The sequence below is a fragment of the Lepisma saccharinum genome, chromosome 16 (assembly GCF_977018435.1).
Source record: "Lepisma saccharinum chromosome 16, izLepSacc3.1, whole genome shotgun sequence".
In the NCBI taxonomy this organism is placed as follows: Eukaryota; Metazoa; Arthropoda; class Insecta; order Zygentoma; family Lepismatidae; genus Lepisma; species Lepisma saccharinum.
The window spans coordinates 4,187,813-4,213,522 of record NC_139244.1 but is presented as its reverse complement, the minus strand read 5'-3'; the positions used below and the strand labels follow the sequence as shown (position 1 = coordinate 4,213,522).

Here is a 25,710-nt window from a genome sequence, read left to right as displayed (position 1 = left end):
GGCTGCCTAGGACGCCAATTTACCCGCCGAAACTAAACACCACGATAACACACGAATTATGGCCATAATTTTGACACTCGGATGCTAGCATTAATTTATGTGCGAAAGAACTATTGTGTAGTTTACGATCCTTCCGGTTCACATAACTGCGATGCAAGAAAAGACGGCAGATTATTACTTACAGGACAGCTGACATCGGGGGAAATTTCCATGACCTTTAACTTCAAATATCCATTCATAGACACCATGGACAGTAACTGCTCAACGGAGTTTTTGAAGAACAGTCCTTCACAAACAATTTAAGGCAAATGGATTCACCTATCAGCTCCAATTAGGTTAGATTTCCATTGAAACTTATCACAATTTCTTTTACATTCACCAAAGCTTCTTCTTTCTCCCGGACCGAGTTTACGAACTGTTCCCTCGAGTCGATTCCTCCTATCTCCATCCCACCGCTTATGCACCAGGAACGGGTTCGATGACCCGTTCCTCAGACCAGTTCACTTTTATTGCGCCGTCTTCCGGCGTTGACGAAAGTTTCCTTTGTTGCAATGCCAAAACGCAAGTTACTAATTGCGATAACTTTGTAAATGTATATAGGCTAATCTAATTTTGAAAATATTATTTTTTGTTGTATACACAATCCAATCTTATATTTTTATCGCTTATACAAACATTCGTGTTAATTTTGAATTAGAGTACATTGATGCCATCTATTGACAACTCTTTGTATTAATCTTCAGTTCAAGTTAAATTTAACACTCAAATGCCATCTATCGGCAATTTCGGCACAATCTGCCTAATTTACTTTACAATTGTCACAGTTATGACAGATATTGTCATAGTTGGCGCCCAACTAAAGGCCGAACCCATCTAAACAATTCTTACAATAGATTAATATTCAACTGAACATAGAACATTTACTCTCATAATCACAAAAAATCAACAACACCATTTACAACATCATACTATTTACAACAAGAACACTGTATGAATTTCACAGGATGGGAATACTCATGTTGCCCTGGTCACCACATGATTACAAATTTCATCAGGTATTGAGTGAGTCTATGACCCATCAGTCGCGTGCTGTCCCGCCGCAAAACCTTGCTCACTTGGCTCCACAGCCCGCCGCAGGCAAGATTCCACTTGGACTAACAAGGCAATTATCACCTGATATTTCGAATCCGGACAAAACTGGGCATCAACATTCTAAGTAATCCCTTAATTTTTTTTTTTCAATGACACATGCCCAAACCTGCAAATGAATAGCTTACTCTGCAATTTGTCTAACTCTCCTATCTTCACAACTCTTACTATTGTTAGTAATTGTAGTTCCCAACTAGCATACTCCGGTCCGCCGCTGAATCCCTCCTACTTGGCCATATTAGCCCGCCGCAGGTGATCATCTACTTGACCTATATGCGTCATTTCTGAACAGTACACCTCACTCTTGAGTTGTATAAGCAGGCTCACTCACAAATCGAACGTGTGAGTCAAGTTCCTGCAACCTTTCATCAATCACACCTGAGTAAAGCACATTGACCCCCTTTACCTCTGTCAACCATTGCTTCATTTTCTCCTGAGAGCACAACCATAGTTTCACATTTTCGATGGATTGATTTTCTAATAAATCCCCCGTGATACAGTCTACTAATTTCAACGTGGAATCCTTAAAGTTCTCTACACAGAGATAAGGTCCATAGTATCAATTACAATATTTTTTAATGATTTTGTCGCCCAAATTTCCAGGAGCATGACTTCTTACAAAAACCAAGTCTCCCTGTTTGACACTACATCTATTAGCTGTCTTTAAATTTATGTTCTTTAATCGATTAAGCTCTTCGTGAAATACCTCTACCACAAAGGTGTCATGAATGTAAAGTCTCTATGCATTTCACAATAATGTTTCCTTATGCATGTCGAATCAAATTCGATTATTTTAGAAAAATCTTTCGAAGTTAGATGGAAATACCGTCATTAAAAGTTATCTGCTGACAGATGTTTCTTTTAGCACGCGTGCCCAAATTATCGCACTTTAATCGCTATTAACATGTTCCATCAGGATTACCAGGCTGCTGACAACGAAACAGAAACAAATTAACAATATGCGAAACCCCTTTATAAAAATTTCACTATTTCACCTAGAATGCAGGTTACCATCGGGTGTGAGTGTAAGAACTACTCCCCCTACCATCACCATACAATCTGAGATAAAGAATATAATTTTCAATTATTCCTATTAAACCTCTTTAAGGTTAGTTAGTCCGAGACTTTTCTGTGTCGGGATGAAACCTGTCCTCGGTTTGCTTGCTATCCCCCTTTGACACATTCTCGAGTCACCATGTTACTATCATGTATCGAAACTACCACCCTAAAGGAAGAGCATGTGAACCTGTCCTTAGGTCACAATACTGGACTTTATGTTCCCGCAGAACAAAACAAAAGCATAATTCTTTCTTTAAACAAAGATTTCTCTTTAAAATTTATTTATTAATATTATATGTAAATACTTTTAATATAAGGTTCGCATATACGTTTCTCAAATTTCAGCATCGGAGCCGGAAACTAAATTAATGGATCAACATGTCTAGCAATAAAACTACTGACTTTGTACCATCGATACCGTCCAAAAATAAGCCACATTGTTACCCTATGGCCTTAAATGATATTACATCACGATTTGCAAGAGACAATACATGCACGCAAAACCTACTATGCAATCTGTATGTCCCAGTTTTACATACAAATAACATTAATGACTTCAAATATACCTATCTCTTTTCTTATATATTTATTTACTCGTATTTATTTAAATTTATGCAACTGCATAAGAATTTTAGCTCACACATAGTTCAACGTACTAGAAGACTGAACTCAATTGCCATAACCAAAACTGAAAGTGGATGACAGCGTTACTCATCATGAAAGTATGTCACATTCCCAATAAATTTTCACAAGACCTGTTCGATTAGATATTTACTCCCTGCACCTCCGAGAAGTTTCACCGAAAGTTAACTAACAGATAATCATAAGGTAAGTCAGCGACATTACAAAGATGAAGTTAAAATTAACCTCACGTCATCCTCATGACATTTTCGGCGTACATGAGTACGATGCATGATCAAGCTTGTTTTAACTATCAACGTACACGAAAAAGAGGATATAGCATGAAATGCTTCCAGACTAAATTCCCTCTTCTTGAGTTTCGAACCCCGTTGTCTGAATTTTCTTTTACGCACATGCTTAGGATGAGTCATTAACGTTCTCTTTACACCCGAGCGATTATTCAAGCTAGGTTTGCTAGTTCGTTTCAATTTGAACCTGGCGCCATTTCTGATTCTATACCTAAATTTCATTTTCGAAAGGTTTCTGAGAAATACCCCTTTGTTCATATGTTTGTGCCATCTGTCAACACCGCACTGTGGTTGACAAATAAAGTCAGTTCCGAAATACTTTTGTGCATGCCCATAGCCTGATCCCTCTGGAACATTTAACTTGCCAGCATGACATGATATGTCCAAAGACAACCTTGGTGAATGCTTTCGATCATCCCATGAGGAAAGACCCCCAACTAAGACTATTATGCTATGATTAGTTATGCAACTTTGTTCTTGAGTGGACACATTACTTTTAATGTACCCGTTAACGTGACGAGTTTCCACACCAACAGCTCTTCCCAATGAATCCACAATTACATGATCATTCTCTATCTTAGCTTTACAAGGGACAAACATATAACTAGAAGAGAGATGTGCGTTTGCACAGTTTACAACAGAATGTTCCATTCTGTCAGACGGTCCTAATTCATACGTGAGAGTTTCATTTTTGAGAGTGGAATCAAAACATACAAAGATCTGAGCACCCCCACAAGCGCCTGAATTCCCACCAAAAACCTGCATGTTTTTGACACATTCTGTATCCAGTGACACATCAACTTTATGGTCACCCTGTATTTTTATGACTTTGTCATCATGTACATTTTCAATTGTCTTTTTCTCCCCCTCCCTGCCTACGTGAGACTCATTTTCAGAAGGTGAGAGACAAACTGAAATTTCCGTTTTCCCCTGCTTTAACGGATAAGAACTTGTATGAGATCCCCCTTGAAATTCAAGTAGACCCGCCTTAAGTTCTTCTATAAATTCTTTTTGACTCTGTACTACTTCCTGAAAGTCATTATTGTAATCTTCCCTGATCACATCCCAATCCTCACACAATTCACTTAATTTCTGATTAACACCTTTAAAGCTGTCACCAAAGTCCCTTTTCAGTTCACTGGTGGAACTGGTGAATATTTCGTTAAGTTCTCCTCTGAGTTCCCTTTTGGAACTGGTGAGATTATCACTAATTTCTCTCTTGAGAGCTTGATTTCTCTCCCTGAGTTCAACTTTGAGAGCTTCATTACTCTCCTTGATGAACGCAAACAAGGTATCGAGCGTCACTGGCTCATGTTCTGTACCCATTATGAAAGATTTACTCAATCTACTTTAAAAAAAAATCCACCAAAGTATTTTTTTTTTTTTAAGACAATCTGCACGACCAATTCAACAATGCCTAAGTCTCATAATCTTTCTATGACGAGACTAGGTATTGGAGAGACCATCCCGTCCAGCAACGCACGGTGACGCAGCATTGTGATTGCTCTCGTGAGATTATACCTTTATATTTCCAAGTTACAAAAAAAAATCAACGTCCAAAGATAAAACAAAGGTTGACCAACCGGCAAAAAAGATCAGTCCGGCTAATGAATTTAGCTCACCCCTAGCCCTTACCTTTAATTTATATTCCCGCAGACTTTTAGAAGGAAAAACAAAACATCTAATCTATGCTGATAAATTAAATTCGTAAACTCAACTACGTTCAACTGTTTCACTTAACCGGGGGGGGGGGGGGGGGAGAATATGCTAGTTTTCAGTACACCCCAACCCAGAACTGCAGACTCGATCATAAAACAAAAACTTTTACTGAAATGGAAGTTCGGCTTATTGCCTTGGGAGACCAGAGCTTGATAAACCTTCCCATCCTGAAAGAAATATTATGATTAACATGATATTAATTAAATTACACTAAAGCATGCATGGATACAAATCTTTGATTCGGAGTCAGAAATATTGGTTCGACGATAACTATTTATTTTCACAAGAACGTAAACAAACTTGTATTTGACAATACGCATTCTTCTCATTTACCATGTGCCAAGTACACAATACTACACTTCCTACCAGAATATTACAAAGGTTTCATGTACTGGCATTGTATTCTCAAAAAGATATCAAAACTGAATCATACATCAAAAGTTTTTCCGTAAAGACAAACGTCCGAGACCAATAACAATCTTTACGACTGATAATAAATCCTAAAACGGTTATTATTACCTTTTGTTCAACATGGCTGCCTAGGACGCCAATTTACCCGCCGAAACTAAACACCACGATAACACACGAATTATGGCCATAATTTTGACACTCGGATGCTAGCATTAATTTATGTGCGAAAGAACTATTGTGTAGTTTACGATCCTTCCGGTTCACATAACTGCGATGCAAGAAAAGACGGCAGATTATTACTTACAGGACAGCTGACATCGGGGGAAATTTCCATGACCTTTAACTTCAAATATCCATTCATAGACACCATGGACAGTAACTGCTCAACGGAGTTTTTGAAGAACAGTCCTTCACAAACAATTTAAGGCAAATGGATTCACCTATCAGCTCCAATTAGGTTAGATTTCCATTGAAACTTATCACAATTTCTTTTACATTCACCAAAGCTTCTTCTTTCTCCCGGACCGAGTTTACGAACTGTTCCCTCGAGTCGATTCCTCCTATCTCCATCCCACCGCTTATGCACCAGGAACGGGTTCGATGACCCGTTCCTCAGACCAGTTCACTTTTATTGCGCCGTCTTCCGGCGTTGACGAAAGTTTCCTTTGTTGCAATGCCAAAACGCAAGTTACTAATTGCGATAACTTTGTAAATGTATATAGGCTAATCTAATTTTGAAAATATTATTTTTTGTTGTATACACAATCCAATCTTATATTTTTATCGCTTATACAAACATTTGTGTTAATTTTGAATTAGAGTACATTGATGCCATCTATTGACAACTCTTTGTATTAATCTTCAGTTCAAGTTAAATTTAACACTCAAATGCCATCTATCGGCAATTTCGGCACAATCTGCCTAATTTACTTTACAATTGTCACAGTTATGACAGATATTGTCATAGTTGGCGCCCAACTAAAGGCCGAACCCATCTAAACAATTCTTACAATAGATTAATATTCAACTGAACATAGAACATTTACTCTCATAATCACAAAAAATCAACAACACCATTTACAACATCATACTATTTACAACAAGAACACTGTATGAATTTCACAGGATGGGAATACTCATGTTGCCCTGGTCACCACATGATTACAAATTTCATCAGGTATTGAGTGAGTCTATGACCCATCAGTCGCGTGCTGTCCCGCCGCAAAACCTTGCTCACTTGGCTCCACAGCCCGCCGCAGGCAAGATTCCACTTGGACTAACAAGGCAATTATCACCTGATATTTCGAATCCGGACAAAACTGGGCATCAACATTCTAAGTAATCCCTTAATTTTTTTTTTTCAATGACACATGCCCAAACCTGCAAATGAATAGCTTACTCTGCAATTTGTCTAACTCTCCTATCTTCACAACTCTTACTATTGTTAGTAATTGTAGTTCCCAACTAGCATACTCCGGTCCGCCGCTGAATCCCTCCTACTTGGCCATATTAGCCCGCCGCAGGTGATCATCTACTTGACCTATATGCGTCATTTCTGAACAGTACACCTCACTCTTGAGTTGTATAAGCAGGCTCACTCACAAATCGAACGTGTGAGTCAAGTTCCTGCAACCTTTCATCAATCACACCTGAGTAAAGCACATTGACCCCCTTTACCTCTGTCAACCATTGCTTCATTTTCTCCTGAGAGCACAACCATAGTTTCACATTTTCGATGGATTGATTTTCTAATAAATCCCCCGTGATACAGTCTACTAATTTCAACGTGGAATCCTTAAAGTTCTCTACACAGAGATAAGGTCCATAGTATCAATTACAATATTTTTTAATGATTTTGTCGCCCAAATTTCCAGGAGCATGACTTCTTACAAAAACCAAGTCTCCCTGTTTGACACTACATCTATTAGCTGTCTTTAAATTTATGTTCTTTAATCGATTAAGCTCTTCGTGAAATACCTCTACCACAAAGGTGTCATGAATGTAAAGTCTCTATGCATTTCACAATAATGTTTCCTTATGCATGTCGAATCAAATTCGATTATTTTAGAAAAATCTTTCGAAGTTAGATGGAAATACCGTCATTAAAAGTTATCTGCTGACAGATGTTTCTTTTAGCACGCGTGCCCAAATTATCGCACTTTAATCGCTATTAACATGTTCCATCAGGATTACCAGGCTGCTGACAACGAAACAGAAACAAATTAACAATATGCGAAACCCCTTTATAAAAATTTCACTATTTCACCTAGAATGCAGGTTACCATCGGGTGTGAGTGTAAGAACTACTCCCCCTACCATCACCATACAATCTGAGATAAAGAATATAATTTTCAATTATTCCTATTAAACCTCTTTAAGGTTAGTTAGTCCGAGACTTTTCTGTGTCGGGATGAAACCTGTCCTCGGTTTGCTTGCTATCCCCCTTTGACACATTCTCGAGTCACCATGTTACTATCATGTATCGAAACTACCACCCTAAAGGAAGAGCATGTGAACCTGTCCTTAGGTCACAATACTGGACTTTATGTTCCCGCAGAACAAAACAAAAGCATAATTCTTTCTTTAAACAAAGATTTCTCTTTAAAATTTATTTATTAATATTATATGTAAATACTTTTAATATAAGGTTCGCATATACGTTTCTCAAATTTCAGCATCGGAGCCGGAAACTAAATTAATGGATCAACATGTCTAGCAATAAAACTACTGACTTTGTACCATCGATACCGTCCAAAAATAAGCCACATTGTTACCCTATGGCCTTAAATGATATTACATCACGATTTGCAAGAGACAATACATGCACGCAAAACCTACTATGCAATCTGTATGTCCCAGTTTTACATACAAATAACATTAATGACTTCAAATATACCTATCTCTTTTCTTATATATTTATTTACTCGTATTTATTTAAATTTATGCAACTGCATAAGAATTTTAGCTCACACATAGTTCAACGTACTAGAAGACTGAACTCAATTGCCATAACCAAAACTGAAAGTGGATGACAGCGTTACTCATCATGAAAGTATGTCACATTCCCAATAAATTTTCACAAGACCTGTTCGATTAGATATTTACTCCCTGCACCTCCGAGAAGTTTCACCGAAAGTTAACTAACAGATAATCATAAGGTAAGTCAGCGACATTACAAAGATGAAGTTAAAATTAACCTCACGTCATCCTCATGACATTTTCGGCGTACATGAGTACGATGCATGATCAAGCTTGTTTTAACTATCAACGTACACGAAAAAGAGGATATAGCATGAAATGCTTCCAGACTAAATTCCCTCTTCTTGAGTTTCGAACCCCGTTGTCTGAATTTTCTTTTACGCACATGCTTAGGATGAGTCATTAACGTTCTCTTTACACCCGAGCGATTATTCAAGCTAGGTTTGCTAGTTCGTTTCAATTTGAACCTGGCGCCATTTCTGATTCTATACCTAAATTTCATTTTCGAAAGGTTTCTGAGAAATACCCCTTTGTTCATATGTTTGTGCCATCTGTCAACACCGCACTGTGGTTGACAAATAAAGTCAGTTCCGAAATACTTTTGTGCATGCCCATAGCCTGATCCCTCTGGAACATTTAACTTGCCAGCATGACATGATATGTCCAAAGACAACCTTGGTGAATGCTTTCGATCATCCCATGAGGAAAGACCCCCAACTAAGACTATTATGCTATGATTAGTTATGCAACTTTGTTCTTGAGTGGACACATTACTTTTAATGTACCCGTTAACGTGACGAGTTTCCACACCAACAGCTCTTCCCAATGAATCCACAATTACATGATCATTCTCTATCTTAGCTTTACAAGGGACAAACATATAACTAGAAGAGAGATGTGCGTTTGCACAGTTTACAACAGAATGTTCCATTCTGTCAGACGGTCCTAATTCATACGTGAGAGTTTCATTTTTGAGAGTGGAATCAAAACATACAAAGATCTGAGCACCCCCACAAGCGCCTGAATTCCCACCAAAAACCTGCATGTTTTTGACACATTCTGTATCCAGTGACACATCAACTTTATGGTCACCCTGTATTTTTATGACTTTGTCATCATGTACATTTTCAATTGTCTTTTTCTCCCCCTCCCTGCCTACGTGAGACTCATTTTCAGAAGGTGAGAGACAAACTGAAATTTCCGTTTTCCCCTGCTTTAACGGATAAGAACTTGTATGAGATCCCCCTTGAAATTCAAGTAGACCCGCCTTAAGTTCTTCTATAAATTCTTTTTGACTCTGTACTACTTCCTGAAAGTCATTATTGTAATCTTCCCTGATCACATCCCAATCCTCACACAATTCACTTAATTTCTGATTAACACCTTTAAAGCTGTCACCAAAGTCCCTTTTCAGTTCACTGGTGGAACTGGTGAATATTTCGTTAAGTTCTCCTCTGAGTTCCCTTTTGGAACTGGTGAGATTATCACTAATTTCTCTCTTGAGAGCTTGATTTCTCTCCCTGAGTTCAACTTTGAGAGCTTCATTACTCTCCTTGATGAACGCAAACAAGGTATCGAGCGTCACTGGCTCATGTTCTGTACCCATTATGAAAGATTTACTCAATCTACTTTAAAAAAAAATCCACCAAAGTATTTTTTTTTTTTTAAGACAATCTGCACGACCAATTCAACAATGCCTAAGTCTCATAATCTTTCTATGACGAGACTAGGTATTGGAGAGACCATCCCGTCCAGCAACGCACGGTGACGCAGCATTGTGATTGCTCTCGTGAGATTATACCTTTATATTTCCAAGTTACAAAAAAAAATCAACGTCCAAAGATAAAACAAAGGTTGACCAACCGGCAAAAAAGATCAGTCCGGCTAATGAATTTAGCTCACCCCTAGCCCTTACCTTTAATTTATATTCCCGCAGACTTTTAGAAGGAAAAACAAAACATCTAATCTATGCTGATAAATTAAATTCGTAAACTCAACTACGTTCAACTGTTTCACTTAACCGGGGGGGGGGGGGGGGGGAGAATATGCTAGTTTTCAGTACACCCCAACCCAGAACTGCAGACTCGATCATAAAACAAAAACTTTTACTGAAATGGAAGTTCGGCTTATTGCCTTGGGAGACCAGAGCTTGATAAACCTTCCCATCCTGAAAGAAATATTATGATTAACATGATATTAATTAAATTACACTAAAGCATGCATGGATACAAATCTTTGATTCGGAGTCAGAAATATTGGTTCGACGATAACTATTTATTTTCACAAGAACGTAAACAAACTTGTATTTGACAATACGCATTCTTCTCATTTACCATGTGCCAAGTACACAATACTACACTTCCTACCAGAATATTACAAAGGTTTCATGTACTGGCATTGTATTCTCAAAAAGATATCAAAACTGAATCATACATCAAAAGTTTTTCCGTAAAGACAAACGTCCGAGACCAATAACAATCTTTACGACTGATAATAAATCCTAAAACGGTTATTATTACCTTTTGTTCAACATGGCTGCCTAGGACGCCAATTTACCCGCCGAAACTAAACACCACGATAACACACGAATTATGGCCATAATTTTGACACTCGGATGCTAGCATTAATTTATGTGCGAAAGAACTATTGTGTAGTTTACGATCCTTCCGGTTCACATAACTGCGATGCAAGAAAAGACGGCAGATTATTACTTACAGGACAGCTGACATCGGGGGAAATTTCCATGACCTTTAACTTCAAATATCCATTCATAGACACCATGGACAGTAACTGCTCAACGGAGTTTTTGAAGAACAGTCCTTCACAAACAATTTAAGGCAAATGGATTCACCTATCAGCTCCAATTAGGTTAGATTTCCATTGAAACTTATCACAATTTCTTTTACATTCACCAAAGCTTCTTCTTTCTCCCGGACCGAGTTTACGAACTGTTCCCTCGAGTCGATTCCTCCTATCTCCATCCCACCGCTTATGCACCAGGAACGGGTTCGATGACCCGTTCCTCAGACCAGTTCACTTTTATTGCGCCGTCTTCCGGCGTTGACGAAAGTTTCCTTTGTTGCAATGCCAAAACGCAAGTTACTAATTGCGATAACTTTGTAAATGTATATAGGCTAATCTAATTTTGAAAATATTATTTTTTGTTGTATACACAATCCAATCTTATATTTTTATCGCTTATACAAACATTCGTGTTAATTTTGAATTAGAGTACATTGATGCCATCTATTGACAACTCTTTGTATTAATCTTCAGTTCAAGTTAAATTTAACACTCAAATGCCATCTATCGGCAATTTCGGCACAATCTGCCTAATTTACTTTACAATTGTCACAGTTATGACAGATATTGTCATAACACAACCATGTAAAATACCAAATCCTTGATATTTCTCAACTTAACTACGCTTATTGTGTTTAGATAATATTTCATCCACTTCAAACCTTTTTCTAGCATTCTAGTATTTCAGCAGTTTGTGTCATAAATCTTAAGGCCTTTAGTCATTGGTATTGGTGAATCTTATGTTTATACTTTATCATTATCTATTAACATTTCATATTGATTCATCCCTAAATAGAAACAAAAGTACTATAAGCAGGTATCAAACTGATTTCCAGAGATTCTAGAGATTACTGTATTGGTTTGCAGGCATCCAGGGCTGGAATATATTATTGTTATCGTATGTCATTATTAGGGCTCGGAAGTTGAGGAAAAATCCTTTTTTTCCCTAGTGTCCGAAGACGAGGCCCAACATAATATATGTTCATTTTGGGTCATTGTACGCCAGAAAAAGGTGGGTTTTATTTGTCCTTTTTTGGCGTTTTTTGGCTTATTCATCCTTTTTTACCCTTTTTTAGGTATTAACGGCTTTTTTTGCAACTTCACCTTCTTTCGACTACATTTTTACTGCCCATTCTCAATTCGAATCATCTTCAGTTCATCACCTCTTAAACATACTTTCTGTAGTCAAGAAATAAAAATAAATAAATATATTTGAACCATCCCTGAAACGAGAGAAAAACATTTTTGTACTGAAAGAAGGTACATTTCATTCATATAGTTTTTTCGCACTGTGTGTTCCATACCACCAGAATTTTGTACTTTTTTTATTCATTAAATATGTAATTAAAACAGAATTTATTAATTAATTTGGATCACATTTATACATCCTTTATTCCATTTTTTAGGCCCTTTTTTTATATTTTTAGATCTTTTTTTGGCAATTTATACGTCTTCAATTTCCGAGACCTAGTCATTATCATAGTTCCTCCCATTGCCACGGTAAACTGAACGATAAGATGAGCGAAGTGAATAAACAAAGAAAACGAAAACCTATTCTCTCAATGGGTCTGGGGTGTAAGGGGTGAAACTTCCATATGGACTGTATTTTGCAGACTGGAGAGGTTCTGCATCTGCTTCTGTAACCAGTATAATCCTCGCAGGGCTGTGTGTGTATTGTCCTGTGTTTTGTTCTTATGTGTGCTGAGTGCCCCTTAACAGCCTCAGCTTTTAACCGAATTAAGAATATTTTAGTCCCTTGACATTACAGTTACGTTATATTAAGTATATTTTAGTTATGGTAAGGTGCTGTATAATGTGAAGGGTGCAAAATGGCCTAAGCACTTATGCACCCAAAATGTCAAATTCAATCAATCAATCTCAAGAATTGAGTTCGATTCCCTTTTTGAGGTATATTGCACAGTGGTTCGGTTCCAAATTACTGTAGATACAATTCTCATCAGCCTATCACAAGCGTAAAGTCGACTTAGAAAATCTTCTTGAGCTTTTACTCATGTGCAATTTTGCATTTTCGCGTTGCACAATTTAATGGATGTTTCCGATTAATTTCGAAGACACTCTGCCTTATTCACTAAGGGCATGGCGTCTGGAGAGGAAGACAGAGTGTCTTCGAAATTATTCTGAAACATCCGTTAAATTGCACAACGTGGAAATACAAAATTTCACGTGAGTAAATATAAACAGTGTTTACCGCATCCATCATGAATTCTTGAGCTTCTTGAACTTGGTGATAAAAGACAAAGACAGAACAGTTGAGTCTTCAAAAATATTAGGCATAAATAATATATACGAAAACCTGGTAGTTGGGAGGGGCGATTGCTCCTATTGTCCTCCTCGTGCATCTGTGCGTGCTTTATTCGTAACATCATAATTTTCAGGTCCGAGCACGAGATGTGAGTATGGAAGACGGGGACACCGTCTCAACACAGGATGAGGGCATGCTGAGTGGCCATATATCCGATGAGGAGACGAAGAGCAACTGCAGCGACTGGGAGAACCTCTCCATGGACACCATCCAGTGGAACCTTCTCATCAAGCAACTGGAGGATATTGCCCTCCTGGACAAGGTCCTGAAGCAGAAGCTCAAGGTGGAGAAACTGGAGATTATGCAGCTTCCTTATGAGCGGCCATCTGTGTCGCTCTCGCTGGTGCTGGAGAAGGGGAAAGGTGAGGAATTACATGATCACTGCGTGTATTTGAATTTAACAGTCTCTTGTTTGGTGTCTTTCTCAGTGTAGTCTCTATTAGTCCATCTGCTTAGCGTAGTATGCTATGACACCAGGGCACATATTAGGCAACTCTTCCAAGGGACTCCCAGCTTCATGCATTTCCAAACATACAAGGTCTGACAATTAAGTTCTCAAACTTCAAAGTACTTCCCTTGGGAAGCTATACACTGATGCCGGTGCCTACTCCATGCTTCGAAGCAATTTTGTAACTCTTGTTTCTGGAATAGCCTACAGGGCTGCCGTCGCATTAGCCTTAATGTCCTCAGGGTCATCAAAATGTCTTCATTTCAAAACTTGTTTGATCTTCGGGTAAAGAAAGAAGTCATTGGGTGCAAGATCAGGTGAGTATGGCAGGTAATCTACCAAAGTTTGTTTCCTGGCCAAAAACTCGCGTACAGACAGTGCCATGTGCACAGCTGCATTTTCGTGATGCACGACCCATGAGTTGTTGGAGAAAAGTTTCGGTCACACGAGCACAAATTCGCCACGGATCAACGTGAACACTGCTGTTAGACACTCATATACTAAGGTTACAAAATCTTACAGAGCTCCTTGTATAGTGCTTCCTTCAGTGCTAAACGGTGGCGAGTTTGCGAACTTAATTGTCAGACCTCGTATGTTCACATGGACCTTTTTTTATTCTTTGTCCTGTCAGGAATAACCTTCTCAAGTTTGTCAGTATTGTTCAGAATCACCCTGTATAAAGGCTGTTGTGTGAACCATTCATTCAATGAGCATTTTCTAATGTTAATTTATTTACTAAAGTTTCAGTCGCAGAACTGAATGACCATTTTATACTGAAACTATAGCAGCAGGAAAATAACAACAACAAAACAAACAAGTTGGCACAGGGAAAAAATTAAGTTACACATACATTGTTGACAACTGTTGGAAACTATTCTGGCAAGAATATGTGAACATTTGGAGGCAGGTTATTTGTAAGCGAGAGTCTCCCCGATGTCGCTGTGGTAGCGTCGTCACCTTGTAATTAAAGGGTCCTGGGTTCGATACCCGTTGGAGGCTCATAGTGGTTCAGATCCCACTTTAAACTGTAGGTCCAATCCCAATCAGCCTTACTGTGCATAAAGTGAACTTAAAACACCAACTCAAATCAATCAATTTGTAAGTTAGGGAGCCTATAGAAGTGAGACCATAATGGACATAATATCTGTTGTATGGAGGTGTCTCGGGGGAGATATTCTATGGTGAGCAATAGTGAGGGAAAAATTCAGAACAGAATCGATTCTGGAAAGATTAGTTTTTGAAACCATGGTCCAGATAGGGGAGCAGTGTTCAAGAATAGGGGAGATTTTTAACGGGAATATATTTCACTGCAGGTTCAGTGTCGGAGTTGGTTGTGCGCTGGCTGAGCACCACGGGACTGAATCCTTCGCTGTTGGTGGACAGAAGCGATGTGGAGTTCCAGGTGGAAGTGAAGACAGAGGACGTCAGCATGGACGACGACCAAGTCCCTCAGGATATGGAGACAGGATCAGAAGCCATTTCACTGGATGATAGTTCTTCCAAAATTCTGTGTAAGAAGCTGGAGAGTATAATCTGTACTTTGAACCAGACGGAAAATTTATATTTGTGTAGTTTTTTTGCTATCAGTACTACATTCCTGATGGCCAGCTGCCAGGGGTCCCAGTCTGGATGTGCATATTCTTTCTAAGCAATCCCTCATCAATTTCATCCCTCATGAAATGCGATATAAACACAATCAATCAATGCAGATAATTTATTTTAGATTTTGCTCTTTTTTTTTTAGACCCATATAACAGTACAGACTTAACATTACATCTAAAAATACACTCTACTGTGCCCCTAGCGGAAAGGCAACCCAAACGACATGAGTTAATTGGGTTGCATATCACCTAAGGCTGAATGGAAATACAACAGATGATGAAAAATCTCTTCTCAATTTCCCAAACCTAGAGATCTGAACTTTTCGTTTTAACAGCAATTCCAAAATAGTTTAGAATAGCAAAGTAAAGTGTGTAAATGTGTTTAGGAAGGTTAAAGACTTAAGTTCTCGTAGTTTTTGAACTTCGAGTGTATTTGGCTGTTTTTTTCCCTCAGATTCATGCACAACTTCACATATTAACGTGAAACTCACTGTCCCTAACCTCTGAGAACTTACCTCTTTAACCTTCCTAAACACATTTGCATACTTTATTTTGCTTTTCACACAGTGGTTCAGATCCCACTTTGAACTGCAAGTCCGGTCGCAGTTAGCCTACCTTTGCATAAAGTGGACTGTAAACAAAAACTCAAATAAATTTACTTTTTTATGACAGTAGAGCATGAGGATCATATGTTTATACCCATAAAAATTATAACAGAATGGCAAAATATTGCAGTAAGTTATAAGATATTTATAGATATATATTAGCGATGGACCAATATGAAATTTTGGCCGATACCGATACAGTACCGATATAAAATTTACCGATATCGATAACCGATATTCTACCGATCCAATATAAAATTAGAAATGGTCCTTGAAGACCGTGAAATTTTCATTGATCTCTGTAATAAATATGTGTTTCGAACTGATTACAATGCAAAAGAAGTTGCATATTTAGACATTTACTTTTTCAGAAAGTAGGGCATGGAGATTATCCATAAAAATTACAACAAAATGGCAGAATTTTGCACTAAATTATCAGATATTTATTGATATATCTAATTGGTAAAATAATCGGTAATTTTACCAATACACCAATATGCCTATATCGACCAATACCGATAGAGTACCGATTAATGGGTCCCATCCCTAATATATATTGAATCTGCAAAATTACTGGTAATTTCACCAAAAAACACAACAACAATGTGCTTCTATTGCACATTACCAATTAATCTGTCCCTTCCCTAATATATTTTATTGTAGGGATGGGACCGATTAATCGGTACTCTATCGGTATAGGCATATCGGTGTATGGGTTTATCGGTAAAGTTACTGATTATTTTACTGATCTGATATATTAATAAGTCCTCCTCCGTAGTCGAGCGGGTTAAGGCGTTCACTCGTCTTGAGATCGTTCGCTGCGGGACGGCGTAGGTTCGAATCCGGCTCTGGTCGGAATTTATTCGGCCTACGTATAGGGCCGGTGGCAACCCACCATCGTAAGGAAATTGGGGAGCTTCGAATGAGTAAGCGTAATCCGGTCCCGGAAACCTACTATAACGGCTGGGGATACGTCGGGCTGACACCCCAACTATTCCAATACTGGTTGAAGATCTCCACGCTTAGAGGTGACGAAGGAAAGCGTGGGAGGGAGATCGGCAGTCGGTAGGTATGCCTAGGCCCTTCATGGGCTGTTGCGCAACGGATTATTATATGATATATTAATAAATATCTGATAATTTATTGCAAAATTCTGCCATTTTGTTGTAATTTTTATGGATAATCTCCATGCCCTACTTTCTAAATATGCAATTTATTTTTCACTGCAGTCACCTTGAAACACACATTTATTAAGAAGGTCAATGAACCTTCCAGGTTCTTCAAGGACCATTTCTAATTTTATATCAGATCAGTAGAATATCGGTTATCGGTATCGGTAAATTATATATCAGTACTTTATCGATATTTCATATCGGCCCATCCCTATTTTATTGTAACTTAAACATGACAACATACAGTGTGTTACAGCATCATATATACATGATTTTGTAAATGATGGTACAAAAAATTGCAAGAAATTTATGTAAAATTGTTATCAGATGCAGTGCTAGGAAAGTAATAATAATTCTCTGTAGGAAATTCAAACTGAAAACTTCACATTGCAAACATTGTAGTAATTCATTCATTTGATTTAAAAAAATATATGTACAGCAGAACCTCAAATTTATGTTTTTCACGGTACAAAGCTGTAAAAAAAAAAAAAAAAAACTTCAAATGCAGAAAAATGTAAAATCGATGAAACTTTTTATAACATTTTGCAATGTTGCGACCATCAAGATTGAATGTATAATGCGGGGAAAATGTAAAATAAATCGAGGTTCCACTGTAATGATGAAACTTAATTTTTTCCTTGCAGCATATCTGAGTATTCTCAAGAAGCATTTTCCGTACAGTCTGTCGTCCAGTGTACTTTTGGCGAATTTGTGTTGGGAATTTGCAATCGCATGGCACCGACAGGTCGATGAGCTTGACACCCTTCATACTGCGTACACCTGCCTCAAAACCATTCCCTCAGCGAGTGTTAAACAAGGTAAGCAACATCAATTAGTTGTCGCACACTCCTCGAAGAGATGAAATGGGTTATACTGATAAGCAGTTTCTCTATTAATAAACTTAGTCATTGGATAAACATTGTGTAAAAATAGGAATGATCTGTTATCAATTTAATAGGGCTGAGAATGATGCTATTCCAGCATTTTGGTCTTTTGCAGGGTGTAATTATCCTGGAAATTATGCAAAATTTGAAGTGTCCATTTATTTGGCACCAAAGAAAAACTGTACAGAGTGTCCCCAAATTCCCATTACCGTTACAATCAAACATAACTCTGAAACCACATGACAGAGCAGGGCAGATTTTGCAAAATGTTCTACAGCTCAAAAAGTTTTTTTTTTTTTTTTAATCAGTAAGGCGATTGGTGCGTCACGGCCTGTCCATCTCCCAGGGAAATGTCTATTCATAATAACGGAAGAAGGATCTCTTCTATATTGACAGTGAAAGTGTCGTTGCACAGTAACCGGTGACTTGCACTCAGCATACCACAGCACACATTGGGCCTTCTCCTAGGGTGTTGTCATTTTCCAATCTGCAGAACAAAAATGAACACCTATGAACTAATAAAAAAAAAAATTGAGCTGTAGAACATTTTGCAAGAAAACTCTCTGCTTTATGTCATGGGGTTTCACAGTTATGTTTGATTGTAATGGTAGCGGGACTTTAGGGACACCCTGTATTTTGTGATTGCGTAAGAGATACTTTAATATTCTGATTCAGTTGTTGAATATTTCAAAAGAAAACACTAATAAATTGACGCTTATAATTGGAATAGAATACTCACTAGTATTACTCGGTATTTTCAATAACTTTTAATTCTTACAGTTTTCAAACATTGGTATCACTATCAGTGGTAATAATCGGTGAGAGTTTCATCTCAGTCCTACAATTTAGCAATTTAATAATTCTCAGAATGGATACCAATTTTCAATAGACACAATTTTACGGATGCTGATAAAAAAAAGTCCATTGGTGTATGATCTTCCCCGAGTAGGAAGGTAAAGGTATCCTCTGTGCATTGTACCATGCCATGTAGGCAAGGACGTATTTAGGGAGGAGGGTCCAGACATCCCCCGAAAGACTTACCTACAAAAATTAAATAACGAAAATATGCTTTGTTTAACATTTGTTGTATAATCGAGGGATTATATTTCAACGTATTTCAAGGCAGTAAATATTTAGTTTTTATAATTGCTTTATTTAACATTAATTTGATGTGTGTGTGTGTCTAAATAAAAGCTAACGTAGTACGACGACTGCTTCGTTGCATAACAACAACATAATTATTTTATTGGGAGGTGCTTGAAACTAAAATATCCTACAGCACTCTCAGGGATGTATTTAGGGGCGAAGCCCAAGGGTCCGGATCCCTCCTCCCTTTCCCTGAAAGACTTAGCAAGTACTAACATTAACTAAACAATGAAAATATACATGTTTAACATTTGCTGTATAATCAAGGATTATTTATTTTCGCCGAACTTTGAATGACTGTACCAAAGATATTAATCTGAAACTAATTTTCGTCAACTGGATCTAACATTCTTTCTTGTTATTTAATAAATGTTCAATTCTTTATCTACGAGGGTGAATGAAATATGAACGAGCCTTGTGCGGAAAAACAAAATTTATTGAAGGAAACAGAGACATTGCCACATCCTATTTTTCTACATAGTCTCCGCCCTTAGTGATACATTTTTCCCAACGTTGTGGGAGGTTCTTGATGCCGTTCTCGTAGAATGAAGCTGGCTGGGTAGCCAACCAGTTGCGCACAAAGGTTTCCAACTGATCGCTGGTCGCAAATCGCTCGGTGAAAATCACATGGTGAAAGGTCTGGGCTGTACGGTGGATGCGGAAGCGGTTCCAAGTGCATTTCCACCAGTTTCTGCTGGGTAACACCTGCTGTATGGGGTCTGGCGTTGTCGTGGAGGAACATGACCTGGTGGATGGGACAGCCTCGTCGTTTGCATCGATACTGCACCTAACTTGATCCAGGAGGCCGCAGTAGTAGGGTGCGTTGATGGTCCGACGTTCGTGTAAGAAATCCACCAGTAGGATCCCCCTCCAGTCCCAAAACACCGTGGCCAACACCTTCCCCGCAGACAACCGAACTTTGGCCTTCACGGGGTTTCCTTCGCCTTTCCTCCTCCACTCCATGCTGGCACGCTTGGATGCTGGGGTGTAATGATGCACCCATGTCTCGTCACAGGTAACGATGCGATGCAAAAACGCTTCCCCTTCCACGTCAAAACGAGTGAGAAGCTGGCGAGCAATGCGAACTCGGTCATCTTTTTGAGCAACATTCAGCAGCTTGGGAACCCACCGAGCTGTGATTTTCGAAAGCCCAAGTGCTTTGTGATGATTGATTGGACACTTCCATAGCTCACACCAAGTTCTGCCGCAATTTGCTTCACAGTGACTCGGCGATCCTGTTCGACAAGCTCACGAACACGAACCATGTTGTCATTCGTTACACTGGTGCGAGGACGACGGGGGTGCACTTCATTTGCAACACGTTCACGGCCTTGCTGGAATTCCTTACACCACACCTTCACTCTTACCCACGAGAGGATACCATTCCCAAACTGGGCCTGCAGTCTCCGGTAAATTTCGGCCGGTTTGACGTTTTTTTCCTGGATGAGGAACTTGATGATTATGCGTTGCGCAACAGACACTGGCACACTCTGCTCACTCATCGTGAGAGCTACTAAACGAAGCATGCGACACGCCGGCTGTTCTGGTTCCTGACTCACGACAGCTCCACCTACCAGCCACACATGCCCAATCACACCCTGCTACCCATTCCGATGCTTAACCAATCAAGGCTCGTTCATATTTGATTCACCCTCGTATTTGGCACTGATACCCGTGCCAGGGCAGTTGCTTTCATACACATTTTAGCAATCTTAACTACACGCCACATAATGAATACATACTTTTATATCTATTCCTATATGAATTTGATCTTTATTAATTAATATTGTTTTAATTGCAATGCTATTATTATTATTAAAAAAAGGTCAAGTGCTCCCCTGTGCTTAGCACCATGCCATGAAGGCGTATAGAGGGTGTGGGGGTAACGCCCCACACTTTCTTGATCCGGTCGTGAGTGGGGGTGATGTGATTAGCATCACATCCCTGACCACTTTACCCCGCCAGGTACCCATGTCATTCGATGCTGGGTGGGCACCGGGGCCGCTTCCAACATTAGAAAAGTTCCCGGATTTGAACCGGCCAGGGATTGAACCTGGGACCTTCATATGGTAGTCAGACATGTTACCGACTGAGCCACTGCGGCCACTGTTATTGTTATTATTATTATTATTATTATTATTATAATATCTGAGATACTTGGTTTGGACCCTGAAATAAATTTCTAAATACGTGCCTGCATATAGGTGCACAAGAGGAGATGGGACTTCACACATTCTCAATCTCAATCACAGTGGAGGGTGATGTTATAGTACCATGCTCTTGCCACCTCACCCCTCCAAGTTGTACCCAGGTACCCATTAATTAGAGGCAGGCTGAACCCCAGAACCACTTCATTCAGAGAAATTGTCAGAAAAATTCCCACTCAAAATCACCCACATTGGGAGTAGAACCCGGGTCTTCTGCATGGTGATCAGATGGACCAATGTGGCTTTTTCTCAACACAGTAAGAGCTTAATTTTATCTTTTGTCATTTATTTATTTATTTTTTATTATTACTAGAGCCACATTTTTTGGTGAATAAAAGATCAAGATTTCTGTACAAAAAACGGGACACATTTCGGGATGAAAAGCTGTGTATAATAATACTGATTTCAATATTCAAATGGTGAATATAACCGTAAATTTCATTATAAAAACTACACTTATTACACAAAATAAAGATTTTTCCTTCTTAAAGTACATTTATTATGTAGTTATCAGAGTACTTACTTTATTCCTGTATCAAAGAGTTCATTTTTACTTCTAGAATATTTACAGCAGAATTGATCAATTTCCCATGAATTGTGTAACTTGCAGGATAACTCAGACTTAAGAAAGTGTTTGAGAGCATATTTTGCAGTTCATTCCGCATCATGTGACAAAATATTGCAGAAAAATGCATCTCACACCTTTGATAAACGTGAAAAATGTACAGTATAGTGTGTTATTTCACATATTGTGTTTCCGTCAAAAACAAAATGTGCATGCCTTTATTTATTATTCCAACTGTAGTTGAACTGATTTTTGCTCAGTAAAGTTTCAAGGGGAATGTATTACAGCAGCGAAGCGTTTTCTGAAAATTCAACCTGGTTTACCGCAACAGTTCTTGTTTATTGTGTATATTTATTATAGGGATGGGCCGATATGAAATTTAGGCTGATACCGTTAAAGTACTGATATATAATTTCCCGATACTGATAACCGATATTATACCGATCTGATATTAATTTCCAAATGTTTCGCTGATCTTGTTAATAAATATACTCTATGTGATTAAAAGTATCCGGACACACCGCGACACGTGTGTTTGTCATAGAGGGCGACACAGTACTGCCATCTACCGCGTGGAACACATAGTCAGCAAATTCAGTAGTCTGCAGACAGTGTGAGACATTAGTATGGGATGGTCTGAGGAACTCACAAACTTTCAACATGGTCAGTTGGTTGGGTGCCACTTGTGTAGGAAGTCTGTGTGTGAGATTTCCACCCTCCTAAACATCCCTCTGTCCACTGTTTCCAATATTATAGTGAAGGGAGGTGTACAACCCAAAAGCATGCAGGCCAACCTCCCATGTTGACCTCCAGAGCCCATCGAGTGTTGAAGAGGGTCGTACAGCATTATCGTCAATCATCCATCGCCACCATCACACAGGAATTTCGAACTGCATCAGGATCTACTCCAAGCACCATTACTGTTTGGCGCAAGGTGCGGCAACTTGGTTTCCATGGCCGAGCAGCTGCCCATAAGTCAAACATCACACAGACAAATGCCAAACGCCGCCTCGTGTGGTGCAAGGAGCTTCAAAACTGGACCACAGAACAGTGGAAAACAGTTGTGTGGAGTGATGAATCACTGTACACAATGTAGCGATCCGATGGTAAGGTGTGGATGTGGCCAATGCCTGGTGAATGACATCTACCAGCCTGTATAGTGCCGACAGTGAAATTCGGAGATGGCAGGGTTACAGTGTGGTCATGTTTCTCCTGGAGGGGGCTTGGCCCCCTTGTTGCTTTACATGGCAATGTCACGGCACAAGCTTACGTTGACGTTTTAACAGCTTTCATGCTGCCTACCGTCGAAGACTAGTTCGGGGTTGACCATTGTGTCTTTCAGCACGACCGAGCACCCGTCCATACTGCAGGGCTTGTGGGGGAGTGGTTTGACGACAACAACGTCCCACTAATGGACTAGCCTGCGCAGAGTCCTGATTTGAATCCCATAGAACATCTGTGGGATGTTTTGGAATGCCGACTTCATGCTAGACCACACCGATCCACATCAGCACCTCTTCTCATTGTGGCACTCTGCGAGGAATGGGCTGCCATTCCTCAGGAAACCTTTCGGCACTTGATTGAAAGTATGCCTGTGAGAGTGAATGCTGTCATCAAGCCTAAGGGTGGGCCAACACTGTATTGACTGCCAGTGTTCTGGATGGAGGGTTGCCCAAACTTGTACTTTATTTTCAGGTGGGTGTCCGGATACTTGTGATCACATAGAGTATGTTACCAGATAAAACAAACTTTTGCAATGGAAAAGAAGCTGTATATTTAGACGTACTTTTAAAAAAACATATTGGATAACGATTACATATCCATAAAAATTACAACAAAATAACTAAATGGCACAATATTACATTAAATTTTAAGTAATTTATAGATCAGTAATTGTACCAATACACTGATATGCCTATATTGGCAGATACCAATAGACTACCAATTACTCTGTCCCATTCTTAATTTGTTATACAGGGTAATTCAAAATGAATGGTGCAACTTACACATTTATTATTATGTTACTATTTATCATAGAAAATCAGACAAGGCATCATTATAAAGAAGAAGTCTGGAAGTTTTACTCACATGACTCACATTATAAAGATTCAACATGGGAACCACGTGTTATGGGGAAATGGGGAAAAAGTCCAAACGATAATTAAGTACTTGCTATGCACGAGACAGCAAGTCATTGTCAACAGTTTCTAAGGCACTAACAATTCACAGTTGTAACTTTAGCAAATCTTTCGGAAGGGAGAAACATATGCATTACTACCGAAAAGCATGTGGAAATGTCTTTGCACCATTGTGATTTAATCAGTTCTCGATAGCTCCAACACACAATACGCCTTCTACTAGTCATTAGCCATTTTGCAACACTGGCGATCCTGATGGAGCATCGGCTAAGCAGAATAAGCCCACTGAGTGGGAATAAAACTTCCAGAGTTTTTCTTTATATTGATGCCTTGTCTGATTTTCTATCATAAATAGTAACGTCATAATGACTGTGTAAAGTTGCACCATTCATTTTTAATTACCCTGTATATTAATTAGATATAATAGAAATAAAACACCATTGCATTCATGCAAGTAAAACAAAAATAGAAGTCTGGCCTCGGAATGCTCTGACTACCAAGTTCTCCCTTTGCAGGTCTTTGCACCCTACTGTGGTCCATGTACCTGGGTCAGCGTGTGGAAGCCACGAGGAACCTCATAGAGAAGGTGGGGAAGGTTCCCAAGGAGAGGCTGTGCAGGCGGGACATAGGAATCTCAGATCTTCAGCTTCCAACCTTCCTGCAGACCTGCACAAGGTTCCTTGAGACGTTCATGGAGGTAAGCCTCAATGCCTGAACTTTCAATGGAGGTGGTGTTTTATTAAGATTTATGAACGAACTCAAGTTCTTTGGCAGTAACATGCTTGGGATTTGGAAAAGGATTAAAAAATGGATCAAAATCATATGCAACTAAACTTTTCTATTTTGATTTTGATGATTTTTGCAATTAGCGTCATTTTTTTGCCACTTTTGGCTAATGGCGTTGATGAGGATGAATGATGATGATATTAACACTAGAACCGTGGCGATTCAGCTACCCCCTAGAACCACGGATGGGTCATATTTGAACCGCCATTCAAAATTGGATTCGTTTACTGTTGTTTCTCCAGATATATCAAATATCATGTTTTGTGCACAATCTGGCAACATATCCGTGGTGCCATAGGAGCTAGGAGCTTAGAACTGGACTCATAGTGGTCAGCGAAGTGTGACAATCCTTTTGTAAAGGCGACAATGTCTCGTGACAGATTCAGGGAAATAATGCGTTTCTTGAGATTTGATATTAGATCCACAAGGTTGGAAAGACTGAAAGAAGACAAATTTGCGTTGGTTTCAGAAATCTGGTATGAGTCCATTTGCAACGATACTTCACACTGAATATATTTTGTACGCGAAGGATGAGCAGACTAACACAATTTTAGAATTAAATTGCAAGTCCTCAGCGCTCAACTGGGTTTCATAATGTTATTATACTTACATTGCAAGAATTAAGCAACACAACTCAACTTCCAAAATATTATTTCACTTTATAACATTTGTTATAAACTCATTTTTCGATTTTTAACACAAGACATTTTTAATTCAATCTTCTTACATATATATAACAAAAACGAATCGGAATCAACAACTTAAAACAAATATCGACAATGATACA

General features: G+C 38.8%; 1 protein-coding gene across 2 annotated transcripts in view; it reads left to right on the top strand.

The window, feature by feature from the left end:
- Positions 1 to 25,710, top strand: part of Rab3-GAP (Rab3 GTPase activating protein) — a 113,225-nt gene that overhangs the window by 63,015 nt on the left and 24,500 nt on the right. For both annotated transcript variants that reach the window (XM_083137601.1, XM_083137600.1), the window contains 4 exons: positions 13,445 to 13,733; positions 15,133 to 15,330; positions 17,842 to 18,015; positions 24,653 to 24,834. In XM_083137601.1, coding sequence (XP_082993727.1) covers positions 13,445 to 13,733; positions 15,133 to 15,330; positions 17,842 to 18,015; positions 24,653 to 24,834 — 843 coding nt within the window. The remainder of the gene's footprint in view (positions 1 to 13,444; positions 13,734 to 15,132; positions 15,331 to 17,841; positions 18,016 to 24,652; positions 24,835 to 25,710) is intronic.